This window comes from Piliocolobus tephrosceles, chromosome 7 (assembly GCF_002776525.5).
Source record: "Piliocolobus tephrosceles isolate RC106 chromosome 7, ASM277652v3, whole genome shotgun sequence".
Taxonomy (NCBI): Eukaryota; Metazoa; Chordata; class Mammalia; order Primates; family Cercopithecidae; genus Piliocolobus; species Piliocolobus tephrosceles.
This window is the reverse complement of record NC_045440.1, coordinates 90,734,002-90,761,405: the sequence shown is the minus strand read 5'-3', so window position 1 is coordinate 90,761,405 and position 27,404 is coordinate 90,734,002. Positions and strand designations below refer to the sequence as shown.

Below are 27,404 nucleotides of genomic sequence, written 5' to 3'. Positions count from 1 at the left end.
AGTCTTCCAGAACTGAATACCTTCAAAGTCTCCACTCGGCCCCTAACGCCCCATGGTTTCTCCCGTACTGTTTAGTGTTGTGCTAGATGTAAGAAAATTATGCAGATTTCTGCAGCTGCTTCTCTGCAGCTTCCTCCTCCCCAGTACTCTGCTCAGCAAATTCTAGCAGGAACCCTATACTGTGTTATTTTCTCCCAACCAGACATACTCCACTTTATGTTAGTTTGCAAAGTACCTTCAAGCAGAAAGTCAGGGTGATTATGGAGCTCACCGCTTGTTTCTTCTCTTAAAAATCAGTCCTGGACTGCTGTCTACAACTGTGTGAAAACACTGCTTTATGTATTTTCAAGAGTTTTATAGTTGATTATTACAGTAAAGGGTAAGCCCCATTCTTATTACTCCATCATGATTAAAACCAGGATGCCATCATTTTAATTTGAAGCTTTTCATTCTTTTTATGCTTTATCAGTCATCATCTTTACCTTTTTTACCCTGTTCCTTCCCCAAAGACACTATTTCTCTTGAATAACCTGCATGCGGCGGGCGGAGAGGGCGTTGTTCAAAATAATCAGGGTATCTCTTTAATCCTTATTTCACATACTCTTCAGACTAGCCTTAGGGGACTCAGACCCTTTATCCTACCACATTAAGTAATGTACACAACTTAAAAGACTGTATGATCAGATCAAAATGGCTCTATGCAACAAGCAGCCTTTGTAACTGAGTTAGATTTTTAGTATTTTTTTTTCAGATAGTTCCACTCTGAGGCCCAGGCTGGAATGCAGTGGTGCAGTCTCAGCTCACTGCAACCTCTGCTTCCCAGGTTCAAGCAATTCTTGTGCCTCACCTTCCAAGTAGCTGGGACTACAGGCACACACCATCACGCCCGGCTAACTTTTGTATTTTTAGTAGAGATGAGGTTTCACCATGTTGGCAGGGCTGGTCTCGAACTCCTAACCTCAGGTGATCCACCTGCCTCAGCTTCCCAAAGTTTTGGCATTACAGACGTGAGCCACTGTGCCCAGCCACAGTTAGATTTTTAAATGACATTTACATTCAGTCTAATTTTGTTCCATTCTGGGTTCTCCAGTGTTCCAAATGCTGAGATTTAGTGGAAATTGCTTTTATTTAATAGCTGAATTTATTTTGAAATTTTCCACCACTTCCTATTGACTAATACAACCAACTAAAATTTGATGCCACAGCAATGTATTACATAAAACTTTAGGTTTTCAAAAAAGTAGTTGGATATGGTTCACATACGCAAAACACTGGAAGCTGTAATTAAATCTTTTTGTTGTATCATTGCACTTTAAATCCCCAAATAAATTCTGCTTTGTAAACAGTCTTTCAACATCTGCTAATTATGGACACCAAGCCAGGCATCGAGGGATAAGGAGGAGATGCTCACATCATGCTGTAACTAGACAAGTATTTAGTGATTTTTCCCTTCCATGAATAGCTAGTCGATACTAAAGTAAAAATGTAAAGTGTTGGAATTATAGGACAGAAATTTATAGAATATGAAAGTATAGTATATCAGAGAAAATGCCTGAATGTTATATACCATACAGGACAGCCTGGATTGAGGAAGAACTCAGGAAATGGGAGATTACCAAAGATGAAATGATTCACCAGGTTTACTTGCAGCTCCACTGAACCTTTATTTTTCTTGAAGTCTCTTTTGTTTTTTGTTTTTTTTTTAACAAATACCCTCATCACAAAAAAAGCCATTGTTTGAATAAGTGTGGACTTTTGAGACACAAGGGGATGTCAAAGGTTTTATCCTTCCCTTTTTTATAACACTGTCATTTTCTATTTAGAAGTGACAGTAAGAAAAACATCTCTAATCCAACTCATGCAGAGGTCAAAAACAAGCAAGCAAGAGAGTACTGAAGCAAGTGCAGTCAGAGAATGTTCTTCCATTAAGATGTGATACTGGTTTGAAAAAAGAAGTTATCACAATAGAAAACTAAAACTGGATTGTACAGCTTGTAAAATCAAGTTAAATTAGGTGTGATGTTATCAAGAGTCTAAGAATCCATCTGAAGCAATTAGTTGATGCAAATATATTCTATACAATAATATTTGTATAGTGAATTATGGTCATAATAAGCTAAGCATTTAATACTACAATAAAATGAACAGAAAAACACACGTAATCCACTTTTAATTCTAAGAAAAATAGAATAACAAGAAGTTCAATGAAGACATTCCAGATGAAGTAATTGTACCAAAAAAAAAAAGAGAGAGAGAAAATGACTGAAAAATTTAATTTGCCATGGAGAACTTCAGATGTTTTTGTCTTAACATTAAAAATTCTAGCGGTTTGTGTGAAAACACAGACAGTAAATACACTTATATAAAGATAATTAGAACACATAAATCCAGTAAACCATGATATGAGCTGCTATGTCATCTCCAATGAATAACTATTATAGATCTCTAAGTACACCTTTGGAATGGAAAAGAAAAATTTTGACTTTATTTTTATTTTAACCTTTAGTAATTTAGACAATGCCCAAACAGTATAATAATTTTAGAAGTACTTACCACACCCAAGTACCTTAGTTTCAGTGACAGAAAGTAATTCAGTGTTCACACAGGGGTAAGTAGTTCAACCCACAATTTATTGAACTACAAATCAGACTCGTTAAATGCTATGATAGTTAAATCTAGAATAAATCTCTGAAAAATATCTTGGTGAGTTCTTGGATGTCAAAGTATGTAACATTACTGGACTGTTGAAATGATTAGAATATGAAGTACCTGTCAAGGTTTCAACAATAAAAATATTTTTTAAAAGACCCTATTTGGTAATAAATTAGATTTATACAATTGATAATTTCAAAATAAATAAAATCTGAGTTGTAAATGCCTCCAACCCTCACCCCACCCCCAGCATACATACCTTATATCATTTTCATTTAACACACAGTGTGTCTCAAATTTTTATGAGCATACATATCCCTTGGGGATCTTGTTAAAATGCAGGAAGTAAGCTGTAGGGCCCATTTCTAACAAGCTACAGATGAAGAAGATGCTGCAGGACCTTGCACCACCCTTTGAACAGCAAGGTGGCCCATTATATATTTAAGATAATTTCTGGCATAATGACTGCAGTTTTATAGATTCAAGGCTGTACTGTTTTGGAATCGAGTATAATAAATAACCAAAAACAATGATGAAAAATAAGTTTTGGAAGAAAAGAATGTTTAAATGAAAGCTTAAGATACACCAAGTTGGCAGTGTTTCTATTTGTCTGACGCTGACACCTTTGAAACATTACAATATAAATCAAGATACCAAATTCTAGTAACTTTTAAAAATGAAGTTACTATAGTTTGAGGCTCTCCTTCAGTTAAGTCCAGAAAATTCAAGCCAGCACACTGCAAAACCACTATTAAAAATCTTTAACAGCAAACTGTCCATTTTAATTACTTGTAAATTTGCTTTAAGCTATCCCATCTCCTCCTCCTCTTTCAACAAACAAATGCTGCTTTTTCTTCTGTCTTGTAGCTAAACAGCGTGTAACACCCAGTGCCCCTCCCTTTAAAAATCGAACAAAATTGTCTCCAACCAAAGGACCCAATGCAAAAAGGTTGGCTTCTTTTATGCACTCATAGGTAAATGTATCTATTTCCACAGGATTACCCTTACATGTGATTGGCTGGCTTGACTTATGGCCTAGGTAACACCCTTGATCCTTCAGAAAAGACAGATTAGGATGAGAACCTATCAATACTACTGCTGCAGACAGCTTAAATATTTTCTTCAATCCAGAAATGCTTTGGAGAACACATTTCATGTCCGACTTAAAGGAAAGCACATGGTGCTCAGGAAAGCTGGTATAATCAGATAAAAGATTTGAGTCTACAGAGTATGACTGAGTACACATCATATGATAAACTTTATGATATTCAGGATACAGCTTTTTGGGAAGCTGTTTGAAAATTAAGCTTGGATCAGTTACTCGTCTGCGAAACACATGAATCACGGGGATATTACTATTGTAAGCACACAGTACTGCATCAGCAGCAGTAAGCCCAGAACCTACAATTAACACTGGATCCACTTTGCCACGCAACTTTCCTTTGTTTATAGCAGCTCCAAATTCAGGCATTGAATGAAACACAAAAGGAAAATCTTCCCCTTCAATTTCCAGATGGGCAGGAGAATCCAACGTTCCAGTTGCCAGTGCTACGTTCTCAGCAAAGAGGCAGAAGGGAACATGAGAACCATCAGCTATTCGCTGATAACCCCTAATTTCCCAGTTTCTCTTGATAAAGTTTGACTTGTCTATCTTTGTTGAAATATCTCTGTCTTGACTATCATCATCATCTTGATCTCTGTAGAGTCTTGATACGGAAGTTATGTAAGTATTCTCTCTGAAATTCTTCTGAAGACCCATGACTTTTACATAATGTTTATAGTAGCGAGCTATTTCCTCTGGCATAACTCGATCCCCTTTTAGGTTCCTAAAAAAGGAAAAGGACAAATATCCTATAAGGATAATACTTTCAGTTTACATGATTATTACCTACCTAGTAAGCTTTTATAGTTCTTTAATTACGCTGGACTGTCTTAGCTATACATTATCCTAACACTTAAAAAAAAAAAAAAAAACTTCTAATTTTAGTTCAAAATCTTCATGAATTACTTTTAGTAAAAGAGGAAGAAGTTCCATGAGAGCAGAGACTATATTTAATGCATTTGTTTCCCCAATGCCATGCATAGTGTCTGTTCAAACACACTGCTTGATAAACTTTCATTAAATGAAGGTATTAAAATGTGGATATTTGAAAATTGGACTACTTTATCTCACAATTATAATCTATAACTATCAACTGAATTATTTGCATTACAATCATTGAGCAGGTCTAACTGTAATATCTATGCTTCTTAAAATTAAATATACCATCTTGAAATGAATTTTAATACACTGCTATTTTCCTAATAACTGAAAATAATTCAGATCTGTCTTTTGCTAAACAAAGTCATCTTACATCTAGGTAAATAATAGATGACATTTCACTCTATGTGTTTTCCTACTCATAAGCAGAGCTAAAACATAACTGTTCTTTATGAAAAACTTGCATTAGTCTATATGTCATTTTCCAAAGTTCAAAGCAACAAGCAAAATCCCCTGCCCCAATCAGAGATGAGAAACAAATTACTTGACATAATTCATGATATGAATGCTCCTCAATTTACAATGGGATTTGTCCTGATAGACCAATCGTGTAAGTTGAAAATATTTTAAGTCAAAAATGCATTTAATAACAACTAGCTTACTGAACATCAAAGCTTAGCCTAGCTTGCCTTAAATGTGCTCAGAGCACTTACACTAGCCTACAGTTGGGCAAAATCATCTAACAATAAGCCTATTTTATAATAAAGTGTTGAATATCTCATGTGACTTACTGAATTCTATACTGAAAGTGAAAAACAAAACAGCTGTATTGGTACCCAAAGTATAGTTTATATAAAATGCACATCACTTTGGTACCACCTTAAAGTCTAAAAACCTTAAGTCAAACCATGATTAATCAGGGACTGTTTGTAACTTGTAATGGGAAGTTCACAAAAATTTTTCTTTTAAAATTTAATAATTATAATTAAGATTTAGAATTAACTTTCGATTTTTACTTCTTCAGTCATGTGTCACATAATTCAATCAACAAAGGACAGCATACACAACAGTGGTCCCATAAAGGATTATAAAGGAGCTGAAAAACTCCTACAGCTTAGTGACATCATAGCCATCTTAAAGTTGTGGTACAATTACTTTTTTAAAAATAAATTTAGTGTACCCTAAGTGTACAGTGTTTATAAAGTGTATCTTAGTGTACAGTAATGTGCTGGCCTTCACATTCACTCACCACTGACTGACTCACCCAAAGCAACTTCTGGCCCTCCAAGCTCCATTCATGTTAAGTGCCCTTATACAGGTATACTATTTTTGGTATGGCACCTCATACAGGTATACCATTTTTAACCTTTTATGTCATATTTTTGCTGTACTTTTTCTATATTTAGATACAAAAACACAACTGTGTTACAACTGCCTACAGTATTCAGTACAGCAACATGCTGTACTGGGTTGTAGCCTAGGAGCAACAGGCTATATCCTATAGCCTAAGTGTATAGCAGGCTATACCATGGAGGTTTGTGTAAGTACACTTTATGATGTTTGCCCAATGAAATCACTTAACGACTCCATTCTCAGAACGTATCACCATCATTAAGCAATACATGGCTGTATTATCATCTCCATTTTACAGAATGGAAAATTGACTAGTTTATTTGTTCAGGATCACAATACTAGAAGTCACAGAGTCAGAACTCAAACTTCACCAATCTCTAGAGACCTAAGAGTCTTCTCTCAACACTATGCAAAGGCAGCAACTAAACCTAAATTTATCACAAAATTCATCTGCACATATTACTTCAACACAATATTCATAATTTAGAAAAGTAAATGCTTCTGGTACATAAATCATAAAGCTTTCTCTTTCTTACCCTTTTACAAAGTGAAGAATGTGGTAAGCAATTTCACTTGCCAACTTACGAAGATCAAGAACTGTACAACCTGCCTAATTTTACTTCAAGTTTCAAACCCATATATAATTCTTCTTAAAAATCTAAAATGAATTTTTTGAAAGGTTTAATCTCAATTACCCATGATGATATAAATTTGCTCTCCCTGAATTTCCTCAAATTAAGGAAAATTTCTATGAATTAACATGGTTGTTATCTAGCAGGAATTGAAGTACTCAAATGTTACATCCTGTTCTAACAAAGGTTACGTGACTTCTTGCTTCACTTACTGTTTTTGTGAGTAGTCAAATTAGAGTAGATTCTCTGTATTAGTAATTCTTCTCTAATATTTACTATCCTTGAAAATGACTGATAGGATTTTCATATTTCTTTTTAAATTTTGGGATCTTTCCCTTAAAATAAATACATTTATAATTTTCCAAGATGAGATTTCTTCTCAGTTCTACTTTTTTTTTTTATTTGAGACAAAGTCTTGCTCTATTGCCCAGGCTGGAGTGCAGTGGCGCGATTTCGGCTCACTGCAACCTCTGCCTCCCAGATTCAAGCAGTTCTGCCTTAGCCTCCCGAGTAGCTGGGATTACAGGCATGCGCCACCACGCCCCGCTAATTTTGTGTTTTTAGTAGAGACGGGGTTTCATCATGTTGGTCAGGCTGGTCTCGAACTGACCTCAGGTGATCCTCCCACCTCAGCCTCCCAAAATGCTGCCACTCTGCCAGGCCCTCAGTTCTACTCTTATACTTTTTTTAAAAAAATATGTCCCTTCATACCCAATTAGCCATCCATAAGCCAGATTTTAGTTTATCCATAATTTTAAATTGTCAATCATACAACATACAGTCTTTACCCTAAAAGTCAAACACTTTAGGTATGCAGAGTTTAGGTGTTCATATAAGAAATATGCATAAAGTTATATATCAACTCATAAAGTATGAAAAATAATATATGGATGGATGAGAAAGCAACTAAACAGAGGATGATTTAACAAAAGAGTAGATAAATCCATGATTAACAAAAAGTCACAGGAAACCAATCTGCAATAATCCCTTACCTCTGTGCTTAGTTTTATAACATCTCTAAATGAAAACTAGCATATTATAATCACTGCTTCAAGGACACATTTTTATTTGAAAGACATGTATATTTATATTCTTCAGCCATGACAAAATCACAAATATTTTGAAATTTTTCACATTCTCTTTTTCAATGTACACCAAAGAATTTTAATACAGTTCAATCTTTACCTTCGTTTACTTGATACCCAGTCCTTAAATTTAAGTCCAGGTAGCTCCATCCAACTTCCAAAGCTGATTGTCAACATGGAGCCTTCCATATTCTATTAGAGTTAAAGAAAAAAAAAAGTACAGTCAAAAAACAAGAAGTAACATTTTTATTGTTGTTTGTCTACTTTTTAACCAAATCCATCTCATTTACAATAATTATGATTCTGGATGAGGTACGCTCCCCCAGTCCTAAATGGTTGGATAACTTACCTCAAAAACATTACTCCAATAAACTTTCATATGCCTTCATCATTTGATATTATCCCAACAACCTTCTTTCATATAGTTACACATTTAGAAAACAGATTTACAATATTACCCAATGCCTACACAATGGTGGTAACTTTGGTCTATGATCAGCATAATTCAGATGTACAATATTATGTCAGGGAAACAAAAATTCACTATATTCACTTTTTGAACAAAAGAAAGATGTTCATTAAGTTCCAAAATTTTAGATGGCTTTCCATTTTAATACTAACTTTTTTTTAAATTAGCAACAAAGCTTTTGCCCCCTCCATCAACTATAATTCTAAAATCTAGGCTGATGTGGATACAGCAGCATCTCTTCTTAAAGATACAGAAATAGGCAGTGGATGCCTGAGAAACATACCCACTGCTGAGGCACTGCTTGCCATCAAGCTCCTTTGACCTACTTATTTCTGCTTTGTTCAATACAAAGCAAGAAAAGCCCATAGGCCAAGTATCTATTATATCTTGACCTCTATGATCTCTTTTAATCAACTCTTTTAGGCAGTGGCTTCTTTTCTCCTAACTTCTTGCCCTGCTTCTGTAACACCCAGTTTGAAAATGGGACATATTATTATTATTGTAACTGACTGACATTCACAGAGTACTTACTATGTGCTAGGCCCTGTGAAGCATCATTTGTGACTGTATACAAATCACCCAAGAAAGAGAATGTAGCAAGCTGCCACCCTGCTTTGAGGGAAGCTAACCCTGATACCAGGTTCAGAACCTGGAATCATCATAAAAGGAGCTGTTAAGAATGTGTTATTTATCGGAGATTATTTGGAACCTGAGAGTTTCACCTGTAACTCTAAAACCTTAAAAAAAACCACTATTTCACTTTCTGACAACAATTTCTTAACATTATTCCCACTGCACAAGTTCTTCCAGTTGGTTGAGAGCCCTAGTGCTTTGATCTCTTTTCTCCTACCTTTCTTTTTTCCCCATGTAACCTATATGCCATGACAAGCTGTCATGGAGACTAGTATTAAAGGATGCAAACTAAATAGAAGTACTGTAGGAGCATACAGAAAGCATCTGGTTCTTCAAGGACACAAATGGGCTGAGGAGTGTACCAACAGAAAGGGAAAACATTCAAGGCCAAATAAAAATTCATGCAGCAGCTTAATAAAGACAGCGAATATGAATGTCCTTCAAGAAGACAAAAGAAATTCAGCCTTGTGCCTGATAGGATTAACTCAGCAGGCCTGCGTTGTTCCAACCTTTTACATTACCAAGAAAGGCCTGTCTTCAGGACCAAGCTTGGCTGCCACCTTCTCAGAAATAACTTCTGAGCCCTTGAATACTCTACCTGATGAGCATGGGTTTTGCATGCGTAAGGCCTTGGCGATGCTATACCAATGTAACCCTGAGAGTTTATCGTAACAATGTGATTTATGTGAATATCAGTTTTTGCTCTGGGAGGCAGAGGTAAGTCACATGGGAGCTGCTGGCCTATATGACTGACCCCACAGAAAACATCCCTAGACACCACACCTGTGACTTTACTACGATTGGATATCTAGAAACTTACACTTGGACTCTGCCCCGTGAGACTTTTCCCATTGCTGATTGTTATCTGTATCCTTTCACTGTAGTAAAATTTAACCACAAGTACACCATCTTTACTGAGTCCTGTGAATCCTACTGAATCTTCAAGTCTGAGAATGAACTTGGACTCCCCAACAAAAGCATGCTAGAGAACAGAATGTCAGAGATAAAAAGAGGAATATGATAAGAAACCTAAGTAAGGGCTAGATCGGACTATGGTGAGATACATTACAAAGTCTACATACTATATGTTAGATGAATGGAGAGCAACTGAAGAGTTGTATGCATTGGCATAACATCTCAGGTAATTTAGAAGGATGAGTCTAGCTTTGGTATGGATAATGGATTGGAGAAGACAAAATGAGTAAGAAAACCATTTAGAAAGGGTTTGCAGTAATTCTGGTGAAAGATAGTGATGACCAATATTAGCAACAAAATAGATGGACCCAAAAATCAGAAATGAAAAAGATTTGGTGATTAATTTGAAATGAGAGTTGAAGAAAGAGAAATCAAGGAAGACTCTCAGGTTCCTGGCTTGAGTAACTACATAAGAATGTCATTTAATGACAAGGAAATTGAAGGAACTTGATGATAAAGAGAGTTAGCTTTAGGCACATTAAGTCTCAGGACACCTGCAGAATAATCAAGGGAATATATGAGAAACAGCAACCTGGGCTGGTTTTGATTTTGGGAATTCTGATTTGGGAATCAATATCAATATGCAAGCCACTGAAGTAGGTAAGATAACCCAGGGAGAATGAAGAGCATGAAGAAAAGACCCAGGCTTGGCATAAGGTCTAGGAAGCACATTTTTAAAGAATAAGAGTCAGCTGGGTGTGGTGGCATATGCCTGCAATCCCAGCACTGGGAGGCTAAGGCAGGAGGGTCATTTGAGCTCAGGGGTCCAAGGCTGCAGTGAGCTATGACTGTACCACTGTACTCCACCCTGCGTGACAGAGTGAGATGCTGTCTCAAAAACAACAACAAAAAAGACAATCCACAAAGGTATCAGAAAAGGAGTGACCAAACAGGAAGAAAAACAAGGAGACTGAAGAATCAGAGAACCTAAGAAAGACATTAACACTGTCAAAAGCTGCAGAGGTCAGAAAAGATAAATTTAGAGACTCATCATCAAATTAAGCAAAAAAGAAAGTTACTGACTTTCAGAAAAAATAGTTCCAATGGAAAATCAGTGGCAGAAGGTAGAGTGAATAAGCTAAGGAGCAGAAGGCAAAGCAGGGAGAAGGATGTATAGGCAACTCTTTCAGGAAGTTAGTTAGAAACCAAAGGATGAAGATCAGTGGCACCTAAAAATTTTTTAAAGATGGAAATAATTTCAGCATGTTTACATACTGACCAATAGAAGCTGGCAGATAAACTGAAGATATAAGAGAAATGTGGAAAATCAAATAAATAATGTTCTTGGGAAGATAGGGATCCACAATGTAGCTGGAAGGTGAGCCTTAGATAGTAGTAATATCTCTTTCGTTATAACGGGATAAAAAAAAAGAATTAGCATTAATGTGTAAGTTTTAGGTTTGAGTGTGAAATTGTGAAAGTTCAATCCTAATGGATTACATTTTCTCTGTAAAATAAGAACCAAGAGCACCTCTATCTCAGCATGAAAGAGAAAAAAGAGATAAAGGTTTGAAAAGAAGTTAGTAAGGAAATATCAAAGCTTATAGTAGTGTTTTGGCCCCAACTGAGAGTAGAGAATATTTTCACAGTTGTGTATTTCTTTTTTCTGGGGGTCTGACTGCTCAAGAAAAGATAAAACTGGATAGTTAGATGAACTGCCTATCGGACAAACCCATGTGATACAAGGACAATGGGTTAAGGGAATTAAAGAGAATAGTTAACTCAATGGACTATAGAAGCTGGGCTGGGTAAGTAATAGGAAGATCACGGCCTGGAGCACGCTCTGTATTCAAAGATTATGTCGAGTGTGCATAACTGGGTGATAAGCTTGAAGAACAGGAAACTGTGATCAGAAAGGAAGACATTGGAGAATTTAGGTTTTTACAAGTTGAGTAGTTATGAGAGGTAAGATCTACAATGGAGCCACTGGAGTGAGTAGCCAAAGAAGAATACAACATCGTCGAGAATGAGGAGACCAAGAAACTAAAAGGTTAAGATCTTGGTTCTGTGTCATGTTTGTAGACGTAAAATTATTCAAGGTGATAATAAAACTTGGGATATAATGGAAGACCATGAATTAGGTGCCACAGATTCAGTAACTAGAGACAGTCTGGAATGGTAAAAAAGTCAGAAATGGACACAGTCTGGAGACAGTCTGGAATGGTAGAAAAGCTAGAAAATGGCATGACCTATTCAATGGAACAGGGCTTTTTAACAAGCGCATAGGGGTGTGAAGAGAGTACCAACCTTATTAGCCAACCTGATAGGACATGGGGCTATGGGAGAATGAATAGGCTTCACTTCAGAGGGCTGCAGTGGGAATGGTACCTTTAGGAAATAGCAAGCTTTCAAGAAAGGGAGCACAAGCAGCATCTGACTGAATGGTTAAAGATATGGCAAAGCAAACAAGTTGTTTACCACTAAATTGGTTCAAGGGGCCACAGAAAGTCTGGAAGAGAGAAGAGTGATGAGAAACTAGATCACAAGAGAAACAGAGAACTATATGAAGATAAGTAGGGGAGAGGGGTGATGACTCAAGGAGTTTACATCTTAAGCCACGACTCAGGTTAATTAGGATGTACATAAACTATAGCAAGGGAGATGGTCGCATAAACAGATAAATAGTACTACAGGCAAGCACAGTAAGATTAAGATATGGAATGCAGATAGGATCAAGTGATTATGTCTGGGAACATCAGGAACCTTCACAGAGGTGATGACTGACAACTGGTACACAGCTGAAATCTTACTTACTTACAGCCCTATTCTAGTGAATACATGCCTGGAAAACATCAGCAACTTTTAGGTATATTTTAACTTTTACCACTGGCTCAAAATGCGTTTTTGGTAATCAGAGTTTATCCATACTTTAACTTTTTTATACATAAGTGAAAGAAATGAAACATCAATTATCGCCTGCACATTCTTCAAAGCAGAAAAATGTAAGTAAAATAAAACCTCAGGAATTCAGAGAAGGCAGTCTAAATGCCCTTCCCACCTCCAAATACAATATGGCTTTTTTTTTTTTTTTTTTTTTAAAGAATGCTACTAATTAACACCAAATATAAACACTTAAGTTTTGGGCATGACCGAATTCTTTCTTATCTTGTATTGGTGGCTTCACAGTTACAGGCATTTGTCACAACTCATCAAATTATACATTCTAAATGGATGCAGCTTACTATAAATAAGCTTAAAGTTGATATTAAAAAGTAAACATCATAAAACTTAAGCTAAAAGCAACAATTTGGTAGTGCCTACTCATTATTAAAAAGAGAATAAAGATTTTAAAAGAAACCCATGATGTATTTAATCTAGGAATGTCCCGATACCCTGAAACAATCATTTTATAAACATGAACAACTTTTCAGATGTGCAAAAGTGCACTAATATACGAATAGCCAACTGAAGTTTCTACTAAAAATTTGGTATGTGATACATTAAAGTTCCCATGAAGTTTGTAATTTATAACATAGCAAACTAAATTACTTAACATCAATTTGTATAACAAATGAACACTCACTACACACTAGACACAGTGTTAACTGCTAACAACATAGGAAGGATGAACAATTATTACTCACTGGCCCACTAATGAAATGTACTGAGTGAATCTTTAATTCACCGGTTCTCTGGTTTAACCTCTGCTATGAACTGAATTGTATCTACCCTCAAAATTCTTATGTTGAGGTCCTGACCCCCAGTGTGATGCTTTTGGAGACGGGGCCTTTGGGAGGTAATTAGGGCTAGATGAGGTCATGAGGGTGGGTCCCTGAGAATGGGATTACTGGCTTCATAAGAAGAGAAAATTTCTCTCTCTCTCTGCTATGTGAGGACACACTGAGAAGGCAGCTATCTGAAAGCCAGGAAGAGGGCCTTTATGAGAAACTGAACTGGCTGGAACCTTCATCTTGGGACTTCCAGCCTCCAGAACTGTGAGAACTAAGAACTAAGTATGTTGTTTAAGCCATCAATTCTATGGCATTTTGTTATCACAGACAAGCAGACTAATACAACCTCCTTTATGTTTTTCATTTAAGATTCTGAAAATGTGAGAAAATAATGGATACTGCTTTGAAATACTACGTGAGATTCTGTAAAGTCTAAAATGAATGAGTTTTAAATTTTTATTAAACAAAACATTCTTAAAATGTCTTCTACATAATTCTTGTAAGAGAGTATAGAGACATGCTTATTCTAAGACTGTACCGGTAATAAAATTTGGCTTGATTTACTGCCACTAGTAATAAACCCATATTTAACTAACTGAACAGCATTAAAATTCTTCTCAAATAAAAATGTTATAAACATCATATATAACATTATCATAATGCTTAAGAATCAACTTGGTATTATCAAGACAAATAATTCACATATACTAAAATGCTGAAAAATATACTCACATGCCAAGCTCCACCAGGTGGACCTTTACCAAGAACTAAGTGAGGGATATAATGATGTTGCTCTAATTTCCAATGCAAAACGGATGGATAATCATACCCAAAGTCAGCATCTGGATGAAGAAGTGTGTCAAAAAGCACTGCAACTGGATTGGATGATCGGCCCTCAAGGCCCTCAGACAAGTACTCTAAGTCCTGAATGAACAAAAGGGAGATAGAGTTTGAAAAAAGCCAGCATTTGCCAGATAGTATATTCTAATGTCTACCATGATGCTCCAATGATAAAAAGCAGTACTCCCAAACTTGACCACAGAGCACCTACTAAATCTCCATTAAGAAATAATTCAGAAAACTCTGCTCTAATAAATTCAAGAAAATAAACAGAAGTAACTCAGAATATATTTACAAATCTAAAATAAAAATGATATAAGGTGTTATTTAGAATAAAGGGTTTCAACTAAGAAACAAAGCTTATATAAATAAAAACTAGTCTTGTTTCAGCATAAACAACTTTTTTTAATTGACATGTAAGAAATAATACCTGATCAACAATGGAAAGATGTCTTGCTTCTTCTAATTTACTATTTAAGATTGTATTTGGGTGTATTGCTTCTGATGATAAATATGGTCTGTAGCCTGATAACATATAAGAAAGGCATATTCCTGAGGGTCCATTTCCTATTAAAAATAAAAGGTGGAAAGGGGTAGGTCATGCATCTTAATACTCTCGTTCCTTGGCTTTTTTCCTACTTTGAAAATGGCTCTTTTCCCTCACCAATTCTTCCTTTTCTAATCTCTTAAAACCAGATATTTCATGAGATTTTTACCTTTGCCTTCTCTCTTATTTTCTTTTGGGAATCTCATCTACTCAAGGCTTCGACTCTCTATGCTACTGACATCCAAAATCAGCTCTCTAAATTGACCTATTTCCCAAGGATATACCCCACATTTCCATTCTACTTCTTGACTCTACCTGACAGAGTGGCCCACTAACAACTGAAACATAATGTGCTCAAAAGCAAGCTCATAAGTCCCTTCACTGAGGTGCCCTCTCCTTCAAACCCTATCCTATCTCAAAATATGGTACTAGCAAACTTCTAAGTTAATCAGTTTCTGGTTCTAAACCTAGTGTGCCCCCTATATCCTGCCAGTTGTCTTTGCTATTCTCATTCCTGTATTTTCACCTAAAGGACAAGGCTCCTACTGTTTCTCTGCCCTGAGATTCACCCACTTCCAATCATTTCACATACTCCATTCAGATAAGTTTTGGTAACACACAATCCTCATCATGTTAACCTTCCATTCTAAAGGTCTTAGTTGTTTGTTTCTGACTATCCAGTGTTCTCCATTTGAAGTAACTTTTGCAAAGATTATGACAGTGAGAGAAATCTAACATGGCTGACTCCATCTTGCTTCTAGCTTCAAAGGCTGGCTGTCTTCACTCATTCCTAGGTATAGGCAAAGCTAACCATGGAAGGAATTTATAGTTTAAGGACGGTAACAGTCCTTCCCAAAATTAAACTGCCTTTCTAAAACTAATGAAAGGCCACAAAGTTAGGATTATGAGAGGTGCCTGAATTCTGCTAAGATGTAGGCAGAGTGTCTATAATTCTGTACTGCTGAAAAGTCATGTAGCCAGAGGTCACAAGATGTGTGACTTCCCTAATTGCTCTTACAGATAACATCGCTATTGTAGATCCTGAGGTTGGCCTTTTGAAATGTCTTTTCAGACTTTTGCATTTCTGATGACTGTCTGACTCTACTGTTCCCAAGATTCAAGACTCAGACCCAAGACTCAACTGAACCAGTCCTGTGGCTCCCCACCCAGAGTTGGACTCAGTACAAGAGAACCATTTTTGATACCCCAGCATGGCATCCCCAACCAATCAGCAGCACCCTATTTCCTAGTCCCCTGTTCACCCAACTATCCTTGAAAAATTCTAACTTCCAAGCCATCAGGAGGGATCAAGAGTTTTGTTTCGTTTTTTTGTTTTGTTCTGTTTTGTTCTGAGATGGAGTCTCGCTCTCTCACCAGGCTGGAGTGCAGTGGCGCAATCTCAGCTCACTGCAACCTCTGCCTCCTGGGTTCAAGCGATTCTCCTGCCTCAGCCTCCCAAGTAGCTGGGACTAGAGGCGTGTGCCACCACACCCAGCTGATTTTTGTATTTTTAGTAGAGACAGGGTTTCAGCATGTTGGCCAGGACAGTCTTGATCTCTTGACCTCGTGATCCACCCAACATGGCCTCCTCAAGTGCTGGGATTACAGGTATGAGCCATTGCACCCGACCAATCAGGAGTTTTATAAGGAGACTAATTTGAATAACTGCAGTTCTCTCATATGGGCTGGCCTTGTGTCAAACTCTTTACCGCAATGCCATGGTCTCAGTGAACTGATTTTGGCTGTGCAGCAGGCAAGAAACTGCCAGGTGATTACACACATTCGAGTCTCGACCATCTTTCCAGTCCTAAATGCTGATATCACCTTCCTGTATGTTTATATGCTTTAACTAAAACCAAACTGGATTACTTGAACTACTTCCATTTATGAATCAACAATTCCTTTATTCTGGATTGCCACTTCTTTATTATCTCCGCCTTTCAAAAATTTAACTGAGAGAATTGCTAGCCACAAAGAAAAAATCCTGTTCCTTGCCTAATATGTTACCCCAAATAAAATATACTCAAAGATGTAAGAAAAGTAAAACCATAAGAATACTAGAAATAGAGAAAGCAGAGGAATATTTCAACATATAATACTAGAATAGGAAGCCTTAAAGACTGAAAGAAAAATAAAAAAATATTTAGAACTAATCTTTTTTTTTTTTTTTTTTTTTTGAGACGCAGTCTCGCTCTGTTGCCTAGGCTGGGATACAGTGGCGCAATCTCAGCTCACCGCAACCTCCGGCTCCCGGGTTCACACCATTCTCCTGCCTCAGCCTCCCGAGTAGCTGGGACTACAGGTGCCCACCACCACACCCGGCTAATTTTTTATATTTTTAGTTGAGACAAGGTTTCACCCTATTAGCCAGGATGGTCTCCATCTCCTGACCTTGTAATCTGCCCACCTCGGCCTCCCAAAGTGCTGGCATTACAGGTGTGAGCCACCAGGCCCAGCCTTTTTTTTTTTTGAGACAGTTTCACTTGTCGCCCAAGCTCTCACGATCTTGGCTCACTGCAACCTCCACCTCCTGGGTTCAGGCAATTCTCCTGCCTCAGTCTCCCAAGTAGCTGGGATTACACCACCACACCCGGCTAATTATTATATTTTTAGTAGAGACAGGGTTTCACCATGTTGGCCAGGCTGGTCTCAAACTCCTGTCCTCAGGTGATCCAGCCCACCTCGGCCTCCCAAAGCTCTGGGATTACAGGTTTGATCCACCATGCCCAGAGATTTCCCAGACCTATCCCCCAGAACCTGCAAATGTTACTACACAGCAAAAGGACTTTGTAGGTAAGACTAAGGATCCTGAGATGGAGAGTAACCTAGATTACCCAGGTAGACCCAATCTAATCAGAAGAGTCCTTAAAAATAGAGAACTTTTCTCAGTTGTGGTGAAAGGGGGACATGACAATGAAAGAAGGTTAAGAAACAACGTTGCTGGCCGGGCGCGGTGGCTCAAGCCTGTAATCCCAGCACTTTGGGAGGCCGAGACGGGCGAATCATGAGGTCAGGAGATCGAGACCATCCTGGCTAACACGGTGAAACCCTGTCTCTACTAAAAAATACAAAAAACTAGCTGGGCGTGGTGGCGGGCGCCTGTAGTCCCAGCTACTCAGGAGGCTGAGGCAGGAGAATGGCGTGAACCCGGGAGGCGGAGCTTGCAGTGAGCTGAGATCCGGCCACTGCACTCCAGCCTGGGCGATAGAGCAAGACTCCGTCTCAAAAAAAAAAAAAGAAAGAAAGAAAGAAACAATGTTGCTGATTTTGAAGCTACAGAAGGGAGCCAGGAAAAGGAAACATTCTTCCCTAGAGCCTCCAGAAAGCAACACAGTCCTGCCAACACCTTGATTTTGGCCCAGGAAGACCCATGTTGAATTCCTGACCCACAGAACAGTAGAATAATACACTCACATTGTTTAAAGCCACTAGGTTTGTGGTAATTTGTTACAGCAGCAACATAAAACATATATTAATTAGCTCTTTATGCTCAGGCTGGTGGTGCCATTGTCAACAGTAATGACACTATATAAATATACACGAGATTAAGCTACTCACAGCTAGCTGAGGCAAAATGGGGATAGGCTGTTTTGTGGGGAGTGGAGTGGGCAGGTGCAAATGAAGGTTAAGTTTTTCTTTTCTGACCTTCCCACAGCCTAGCCACACAAGAAGACAAGGTTCCTCCATTCATTCAGGACAGAAAACCAAGGTTAGACGTAAGGGGGAAAATGAAACATAACATTATGGTCCCTGATATCTCTTGGTTGAGAACTATTACAAAAACTGTCATTTCTATCATATACTGTAGAGGAGAATCTAGTATAGAACCTAGTATAGAAGAACAGTCTTGCTCTCCTCTTTTCTTTCCTTTACAGTATCTCCCACAAGCCAGAGGACATGAATTTTCTCCCCTTCCTACTAACTTTGAAACAAACTATCAAAGAAACACAGGAAGTCATATGCCACCAAGCCACCTATATTCCTTAACTCTCTCCTTTGTCTTAGTTAGCTTCACACTATATTCCTTGTCTGAATTCCTCGCGTTTGTATATTAGATGAAAAATATACATAACAGGTAATTAAATGCATGCAATAAAACTAAATTATACAAGTTTCTAAATCTGAATTAGGTTGTATTAATAGTTAAATTTTTAATATCTTATATGCCTATCAAAGGATATAAAATAGTGATGTTGTGGTTAAAGTAATTATAAACATCACCTTAGAGTACTGTAATGTCATTGCTAATTGAGCACCAGTTACTACCTTGCACAAGTTACTCAATATCTGTGTCAGCTTCTCTGTCTGTATCTGCCCTACCAACATCGGAAGTCTACAAAGTTGTAAGGTATTATCCAATAATATACATAGAACACTTTTCAGAGCTCTAATAATAATATCACATCACCATGACACTGTCATATAATTAATACAAATGTAGGAGGTATTTTAAAATAATGTAGTAATATCAGTTCTTCAGTAAAAAGACACTGCATTTTAACATAGATGCTAAAAATCACATAAACCAATTACTCTCCAAAGATTTGGTTATTAGTTTTTTAGCATATCAAACCACCTAAGAACACTTTTCAATAAAATCTTAAGAACTTGTACTAACTGTAGATTTATAAAAGTATTAAGGGTCATAACTGTAATTTTAGAAGATAAAATACAATAACTTACCTATTATTACCACAGGAAAAGTCACTGATGAATCTTCCAGTAAAGAAGTTTCTTCAACTAATGGCATCGCTTTAACTTTTCGCCCCAAATTATCACCAAAGTATTGCACTAAGGAATTAAAAATCTCTCCTTCAGTTTCAGTGTCACTATAGTTTCTTTTAAAAAAAGGGAATAAAAAGATATAGTCAATATAGCCTTTACAGAAATCAATCTCTACTCTGAGTTGATTTTGACATAAAATATTTTAATCGTTCCATAAAAGAAGAAAGAAAATCCTTCCGACTAATGCTTTCAAATTAATAGCTTCGCTACATGTCAACCTATACCAACTTGAAGGCCAAATATCCCCAATATTAATAGCTGCTTTTCTCAACAATTCCAAATATTAATAGCTGCTTTTCTCTCACAAGTATCTGTAGTCAAGTCCCTATGAAATAAGCAGCTCTCTCATGATCAAAGACAGCATTGTGTTGGGGAGTTCATAATTCTCTGAAACTAGTCTAGAAAGGGCTAGTTTCTCCTCTACATTTTTCTTTTTAAAAGGTGAGTGCATTAAAGACAATATATAGTCATACATATTTTAAGAAAAAGTTATGGTATTTATACATTATAAATTGTGCATTTTGGTATAAGAAATTAGGTTTATACATTTTTACTCAGAAATGTATTACATATATACTATATATATATATATATATATATATATATATATATATTTTTTTTTTTTTTTTTTTTTTTTTTTGAAACAAGGTCTTGCTCTGTCACCCAGGCTGGAGTGCAATGGCGCAAGCATGGCTCGCTGCAGTCTCCACCTTATGGGCTCATGTGATCCTCTTGCTTCAGCCTCCAGAGTAGCTGGGGCTACAGGTGTGCCACCACACTTGGCTAATTTTAAAAATATTTTTTGGTAGATGCAGGATCTCGCTATGTTACCAAAAATATATTAAATATATTTCAAAAATATATTAAAATTATATCTTAATGTTATTTTCCAATTTTTCTTTCTCAATTGGCTCTCTAGAAATTAGTTTTAGCATTCTCACATTTTCATGCAATACATGGAGTATCTCCTGAACACAGCTAATGTTCTGCATTATACTACAGATTACTTTAGAATAGAATCCCTTAATTAATTTTATCTTCATACAGTCAGCAACAACCACAATGTCTGGAAATATTAAATTAAGGACCTACTAGTGGGTGTGTTTATTACTACTCTCAAATGATAAACAAGCATGGGATGGATCAGTTATTTCACAGGATTGAACTCACTGATCCCAGAGGAGGTTGACACAAAGAAAAGAATCAGGCAGAGACAGGAATTTCTACTTCCCTATAAACTTCAGAGTTCCCAATCTACCCTAGGATAGGGCAGACTTACTCAGGACACACTGACAGCTTTCTTGAAGCAAAGAAGGTAACCTATACCCCAATTATTTGGTTTCCTCTTACATAGCCTCTTTTGACCAAAACAGACACCAATCAGACATGGCTACTAAGGGAAAACCCTTCTCACAGTGCAAGCCTACCCTTGGGAGGAAGTTTTATATGCTCAATCCATCGATTTCTGATTCATTCCAACTACTGCCTCTGATCAGATCCAGATGCATTGGCTGTCTTGCCTGTGCCTGCTTACACCTCTTGGCAACTGCATTTAACATGTTTTATACTCTGCTCTGTCCCTGATATTTCTCCAAAGTAGGTGCAAAGGTTAGGTTCTCCTGTACCTTTGGAGGCTTCTGATCAAAGTCAGTTTGATCAGAAACCCCCAAACCACTGCTCAAAGAAATCAGAGATGACACAAATCACTGCTCAAAGAAATCAGAGGTAACACGAATGGGAAAACATGCCATATTCATGGGTAGGAAGAATCAGTATCATTAAAATGGCCATACAAATTCATACAAACTGCCTAAAGCAATTTATAGATAACATTGCTATTCCCATTAAACTCCCGATGACATTCTTCAAAGAACTAGAAAAAACTATTTTAAAATTCATATGAAACCAAAAAAGAACTTAAATAGCCAAGGCAATCCTAAGTGAAAAGAACAAAGCGGGAAGCATCACCTTACTTGACTTCAGACTATCCTACAGGGCTACAGTAACCAAAACAGCATTGTACTGGTATAAAAACAGACACATAGACCAATGGAAGAGAAAACCCAGAAATAAGACCACACATCTGCAACTATCTGATCTTTGACAAACATGACAAAAATAAGCAATGGGGAAAGGATTCCCTGTTCAATAAATAGTGCTGGGATAACTAGTTAGCCATTGGCAGAAGATCTAAACTAGATACCTTCCTTATACCACATACAAAAAAATAACCCTAGATGGATTTAAGACTCAAATATAAAACCCCAAACTGTATAAACCCTGGAAGACAACCTAGGCAATAACATTCAGGACACAGGCATAAGCAAAGTTTCATGAGGAAGACGCCAAAGGCAAGTGCAACAAAAGCAAAAAAAAATTGACAAATGGTATCTAATTAAACTAAAGAGCTTCTGCACAGTAAAAGAAACTACCAACAGAGTAAACAGACAACCAACAGAATGGGAGAAAATGTTTGCAAACTACGCATCCAACAAAGGTCTAATATCCAGCATCTGTAAGGAACTTAAATGTACAAGAAAAAACAACCCCATAAAAAAGTGGGCAAAGGACATGAACGGACACTTCTCAAAAGAAGACATACATGCAGCCAACAATCATATGAAAAAAAGTTCAACATCACTCATTAGAGAAACGTAAATCAAAACCACAATGAGACACCATCTAACACCAGTCAAAATGGCTACTAAAAAGTCAAAAAATAACAAATGCTGACACGGTTACGGAGAAAAGGGAATGCTTATATGTTGGGGGGAAGTGTATTAGTTCAGCCATTGTGGAAGACAGTGTGGTGATTCCTCGAAGACCTAAAGACAGAAATACCATTCGACCCAGCAATCCCATTACTGGATATATACCCAAAGGAATATAAATCATTATAGACACATGCACGTGTACATTCACTGCAGCACTATTCACAATAGCAAAGGCATGGAATTTCTCTCAACATTTTGTAGTTTTCAGTGTACAAGTATTGCATTTTTTATTAAATTTATTCTTAAGTATTTCATTTTTTGATGCCATTATATAAATGAAATTCCTTTGTTAATTTCATTTTCAGATTGTTCAATGTTAATGTATAGAAATACAATTCACTTTTGTATGTTGATTTTGCATCCTGCAATATCACTGAATTTATATATTAGGTCTAGTAGTTTTTTGCGTGTGCAGCCCTCAAGCAATGAAGAACCAAAGTTTAGTTTATTCAAATTTCCTACACATTAGTTTATCTAAATTTACACAGTACAAGTAATTTGCTCTGATTTTTCAGGAGCCACTGGTATAAACTGTGTGATAAACTATTTGCAGTAAACCTGCCTACTATTTGATAGTGATTTAACACAAAGCAAAACAAGGAAACAAAAAACAGAAAGTGTGATTCAATGATTTTACATAAAACATTAATTAAACAAGATTTTCAGTAATTATTCTTTCTAAAAAATTCAGAGCTTAAGTTGTAAACGCAGTATTGCTGTACAAGTTTTATAGTACATGCACAGTATATCAAGTCTATGAACAGTGTTAATCTCTAGATTTCCAATTTGATATTCTATTTAAAACAAGAACTTATTTTGAGTAATAAAAATCCAATTTTTCTTTGAGACACAAATTAAAATTGGAAAATATGTACAATTACATTTAGCAACTACTAAAGAACAGCACTTTACATGCAAAATTAGTTATTCTATTGTTAGGAAGCAAGTTAAAAGCCTATTTGATATTTAAGGCGCTTTTAGAGGCCTTCCATTTTTTGTTTTTGAAACATTACAGCACAAAGTTTCAGAGAACATTTCAAAGGATAGTGTAGACATAGTATCTGGACAACAAAAAGACTTTTTCCATACTATAGCACAAGCACTTGTTTAAATGATCATTCAAACTAAAATGAAATGCTTTACTAACTGAATTTTTATAGTCTTTGGAACCATGATCCTAAAATTTATCAAATGTATACTACCACATGGAAAGAAGGTTCTAAAGCCACAAATGAAGTCAGTCACACTCTTCATCTTCCAGAACACGAAAGATGTTTTTTCCGTTGGAAAATTAGGACAGCTCTCTCACTACTTATCCATTCAGATGTTAGACAATACAGATGTCACAACCTGTTTTATAATCTGTATTTTTTTTTTTTTTTTTTGAGACAGAGTCTCACTCTATCACCCAGTTGGGGTGCAGTGGTGCGATCTCAGCTCACTGCAACCTGTCTCCTGGGTTCAAGCTATTCTCCTGCTCCAACCTCCCTAGTAGCTGGGATTACAGGCACACACCACCATGCCCGGCTAATTTTTGTGTTTTTAGTAGAGACGGGATTTCTACCATGTTGGCTATGCTGACCTGAACTCCTGACCTGAAACTCCTCGAGAAATAGCATTGGTAAATCAGAAACATATTCCTGAAGGAGCTGGTAAACAATTAAAAAAAAAAAAAAAAAAAAAAAACTTTAGACACAACAGAACTGTTTTTGCAATAAAAAGTGTGGTTTATTAATCATAATGTTTATCTTTGGCAGCTAGCTTGTTTTCCTTTCTGTCCCTCAAGACCAAAACATAGCAAATACTTTGTTTTCACTCCCTACTCCAAATTTCTGTGCACAGCAGGAAGCAAATGGTATTCACGACCCAGAGTTAGTCAAAAGAATATGAATTCTACACTGTATATCAAAAGGTGTCAAATAGCTTTCACACAATATTTTCTGAAACGCATGTTAGTTTCTCATGGGCTTTATTTAGTTTAACAAGTTTCACTAGGGGAACCTATTTCCTAAAACTTTCCATAGAGAATCTGATACTCTCAAACCGCTGTCTTAGTAGTCAACAAATTTACCTAAAGTTAAAATCAAGCAGTTTATTATATGAAACTATTTTTCCTTAATATCCACAACTTAGAGACTCATTCTAAACTCATTGAGAGGTTAGACAAGCTTGGATTATCACTATTACAAAAGAAGTTCCGAACTTTCTCTGTGCCTTACATCTTTTTTACTATAGAATGATGCTCCGTCCTTCTCTGAATACTGTTCTTAAATATACACAGGATTTACAAGAAAACCAATTCTATTAAAACAAGCATAAAAAGTAAATGTGATATATATGTATATGTGCTTCTCCACTGCATTCAATAAATTCAGTAATGTGTTACTATAATTTTGAATAAGTATACACAGTATTTCTATATTTACAACTGCAATGTGATATAAACATATTTATGATCTCTACTGATGACAGTCACACATACTACTGTGATTTGTTGCTTATATTTGTAACTGAATATTAGTTTTTAAAATTTAGAGAAATGATATACCTTTCTGTCCATCTAAGTTCATGTATTACCTAAATTCTATCTAGAAAACCCGTAATTTAGGAACGCTTGATCAGAATTTCGTATTTTACCAGGAAAGAAGTCTTACATAGAATTATTCTGGAACATCACTACATGTAAAGCAAGGTACTAAGGTATTCCCTAAGCTTAACAATTCTTCACCCCAGGGTTAAAATCAGTTTCTAATGTCTGGTCTTTCCACCAATGACTGAGGTGTTGACCAAATGTGCTAGATCTAGAAAACATACTTTTATTTTAGAAACGTATTATTTTTTATCATCCCTAAAAACTTTCCCCATAAGGTGAGTGTAAAATCGCCTCTTCTTTAAATTTCTACAACACACACGACTTACCAAGGCTAACATCTTAACCAAGGCAGAATCTATTTGTAACTAGATGACATTGAAATGTAGTTCCCTACCTTCCTCCCACTCATTACATTATTTAGAAGACTTTTTAAGAAATAATTTTTTTTAGGGAGGCAAGCACTTCGTAGATCCCTTCGCTAAAACTTTGCACTACTGGGAAGTCTCAGCTCGCCGTAACCGACTCAGCCCGGGCCTAGCCGGTCCCGCAGTCCCGTGACCCGCGCGGTCCAGCGAGAGAAAAGGGAACAACAGCGCAAGGCTCCCCGGGGCAAGGACCCCGCCACACCGCACCCCACACCACCCCCACGCCCAGCAGGACGGCCGAGGCGGTAGGAACGCTGCGGTCCAGGCGCTCGCCCTCCATCCCGGTCCCGACTCCGGCCAGGCCAAAGAGCTCGAGAGCGGTGCATCCCCGCATGCTCCCCTCCCATCCCCGGCGAGGAAGTCACCTGAAATGACCGGCCAGGGAGCAGCGGCAGCACCACACGGGCATGGAGCGCTGCGCGAGGGGCGCCCGAGCGCGGCCGCCGTGGCCGCCTCCGCCTCCCCCGGCGAGGCTGCCCGCTCCGGGCGCCCGCTCGCTCGGGGTCGCGGGGTCTGCCGGGCGCCCCTGCCCCGCACCTCACCGTTGCCGGGGCTGCCCCGGCTCTGTGGCGCCGGAGTCCGCCTCCAGATAGCGGCTTCCGCTCCTCGCCTGTGGGGAGCCAGGCGCCGGAGGCGGGTGATCTCCGGGCGCCGCGGTAGGGGCGGAGCAGGGAGGGGACGCTGCGACGGCGGCGGCGGCGGCGCGCGGGCCCCTCCTCGCAGGTGCGGCGGCGGCGGGCGAGGTCTGCGATTGGTGGAGCCGGGGCCTGGGCGAGGGGCCGGGCCTAACGGAGCCGAGGCTGAGCGGGCAGGGAGCCGAGGTCTGCCGGCAAACCGCGCGGCCCCAGCGGCAGCAATCGGGACCTGGACCTCGGTCTGCTCCCCGCCGCCCCTCCGTGTGCGATTTGGTGAGCCTGGTGGGTGCGCGCCGAGAGGGCCGAGGGACGAGCGGAAGAGAAGCTGCTGAGAACTCGGGCCACCCAGATGGCGCGGCGGAGGTCCCGGCGTAAGGCGCGGCCTCGGCCACCTCGCCGAGGACCCCAGGAAGGGTCGAGCTTCCCACGCCTGAGAACCCACCTTTGGGTATTTCCTCGCGCTGCTGGGGTGCCGACCGCGGGAGCTTCCGGGTGCCTCCACCCCTGACTCCCGCATCACAGTCACCTGGGGGACTCACCAAACCACAGGTGCCCGGGACCCGCCCCCCACGGTTCCCGCTTCCGGGAAGAGGTCATCCTCTCTTCTTTATGACTCTCAAACACACACAAGTGTAGGAATTACCAGCACGCTGGGTGAAAATCCAGGTGCTCAGCTCACTGCAACCTGTCTCCTGGGTTCAAGCTATTCTCCTGCTCCAACCTCCCTAGTAGCTGGGATTACAGGCACACACCACCATGCCCGGCTAATTTTTGTGTTTTTAGTAGAGACGGGATTTCTACCATGTTGGCTATGCTGACCTGAACTCCTGACCTGAAACGCCTCGAGAAATAGCATTGGTAAATCAGAAACATATTCCTGAAGGAGCTGGTAAACAATTAAAAAAAAAAAAAAAACTTTAGACACAACAGAACTGTTTTTGCAATAAAAAGTGTGGTTTATTAATCATAATGTTGATTTTGATAATTAATATCAAGTTAATTAATTATTAATTAATCATAATTAATCCAAGCTTGTCTAACCTCTCAATGAGTTTAGAATGAGTCTCTAAGTTGTGGATATTAAGGAAAAATAGTTTCATGTAATAAACTGCTTGATTTTAACTTTAGGTAAATTTGTTGACTACACCGGTCTGTGGGGAAGGGCGGGAACGCTTGCTACTTTTTAAGCCCCTGCAGGCGTTTGTGATGCAATAGAGAGTTAGAAAAGTATTCAGTAGTGAGTGTCCTTATTCGGTTTGTCAAAAATTAAAGGTGGGGAGGACAAAACCCAGGAGAGATTGATTGCATCTGCTTTTCTACGGAAATGGTTAGCTCCGCTTTCAAAACAGCCGTA

The 27,404-nt window shown here is 38.2% G+C and overlaps 1 protein-coding gene across 2 annotated transcripts; it reads right to left on the bottom strand.

Annotated features, from left to right (window-relative positions):
- Positions 1-1,107: 1,107 nt before the first annotated feature.
- On the bottom strand, positions 1,108-26,723 carry OSGIN2 (oxidative stress induced growth inhibitor family member 2). 2 transcript variants are annotated; one of them, XM_026454914.2, is made up of 6 exons: positions 26,493-26,723; positions 19,522-19,676; positions 14,722-14,858; positions 14,184-14,375; positions 7,804-7,895; positions 1,108-4,478 (listed from the first exon to the last, which is right to left on the bottom strand). In XM_026454914.2, exons 2-6 carry the CDS (start codon positions 19,586-19,588, stop codon positions 3,455-3,457), a joined length of 1,512 nt encoding a protein of 503 aa, XP_026310699.1. In that variant the 5' UTR covers positions 19,589-19,676; positions 26,493-26,723; the 3' UTR covers positions 1,108-3,454. The 2 variants fall into 2 exon arrangements, with proteins under 2 accessions (XP_026310699.1, XP_026310698.1); XM_026454913.2 differs by lacking the exon at positions 26,493-26,723 and adding an exon at positions 25,781-26,112.
- Between the last annotated feature and the right edge of the window lie 681 nt (positions 26,724-27,404).

What these genes read in the sequence shown, in the direction of transcription:
- OSGIN2 (XM_026454913.2), bottom strand. Translation starts at nt 25,824, where the DNA reads ATGCCCGTGTGGTGCTGCCGCTGCTCCCTGGCCGGTCATTTCAG. An exon ending in TCCCTGGCCGGTCATTTCAG is followed by an intron (nt 19,677 to 25,780) that starts GTGACTTCCTCG and finishes TTTTTTTAAAAG; the next exon opens with AAACTATAGTGACACTGAAA. An exon ending in CACCTGGTGGAGCTTGGCAT is followed by an intron (nt 7,896 to 14,183) that starts GTGAGTATATTT and finishes TAACTCTAATAG; the next exon opens with AATATGGAAGGCTCCATGTT.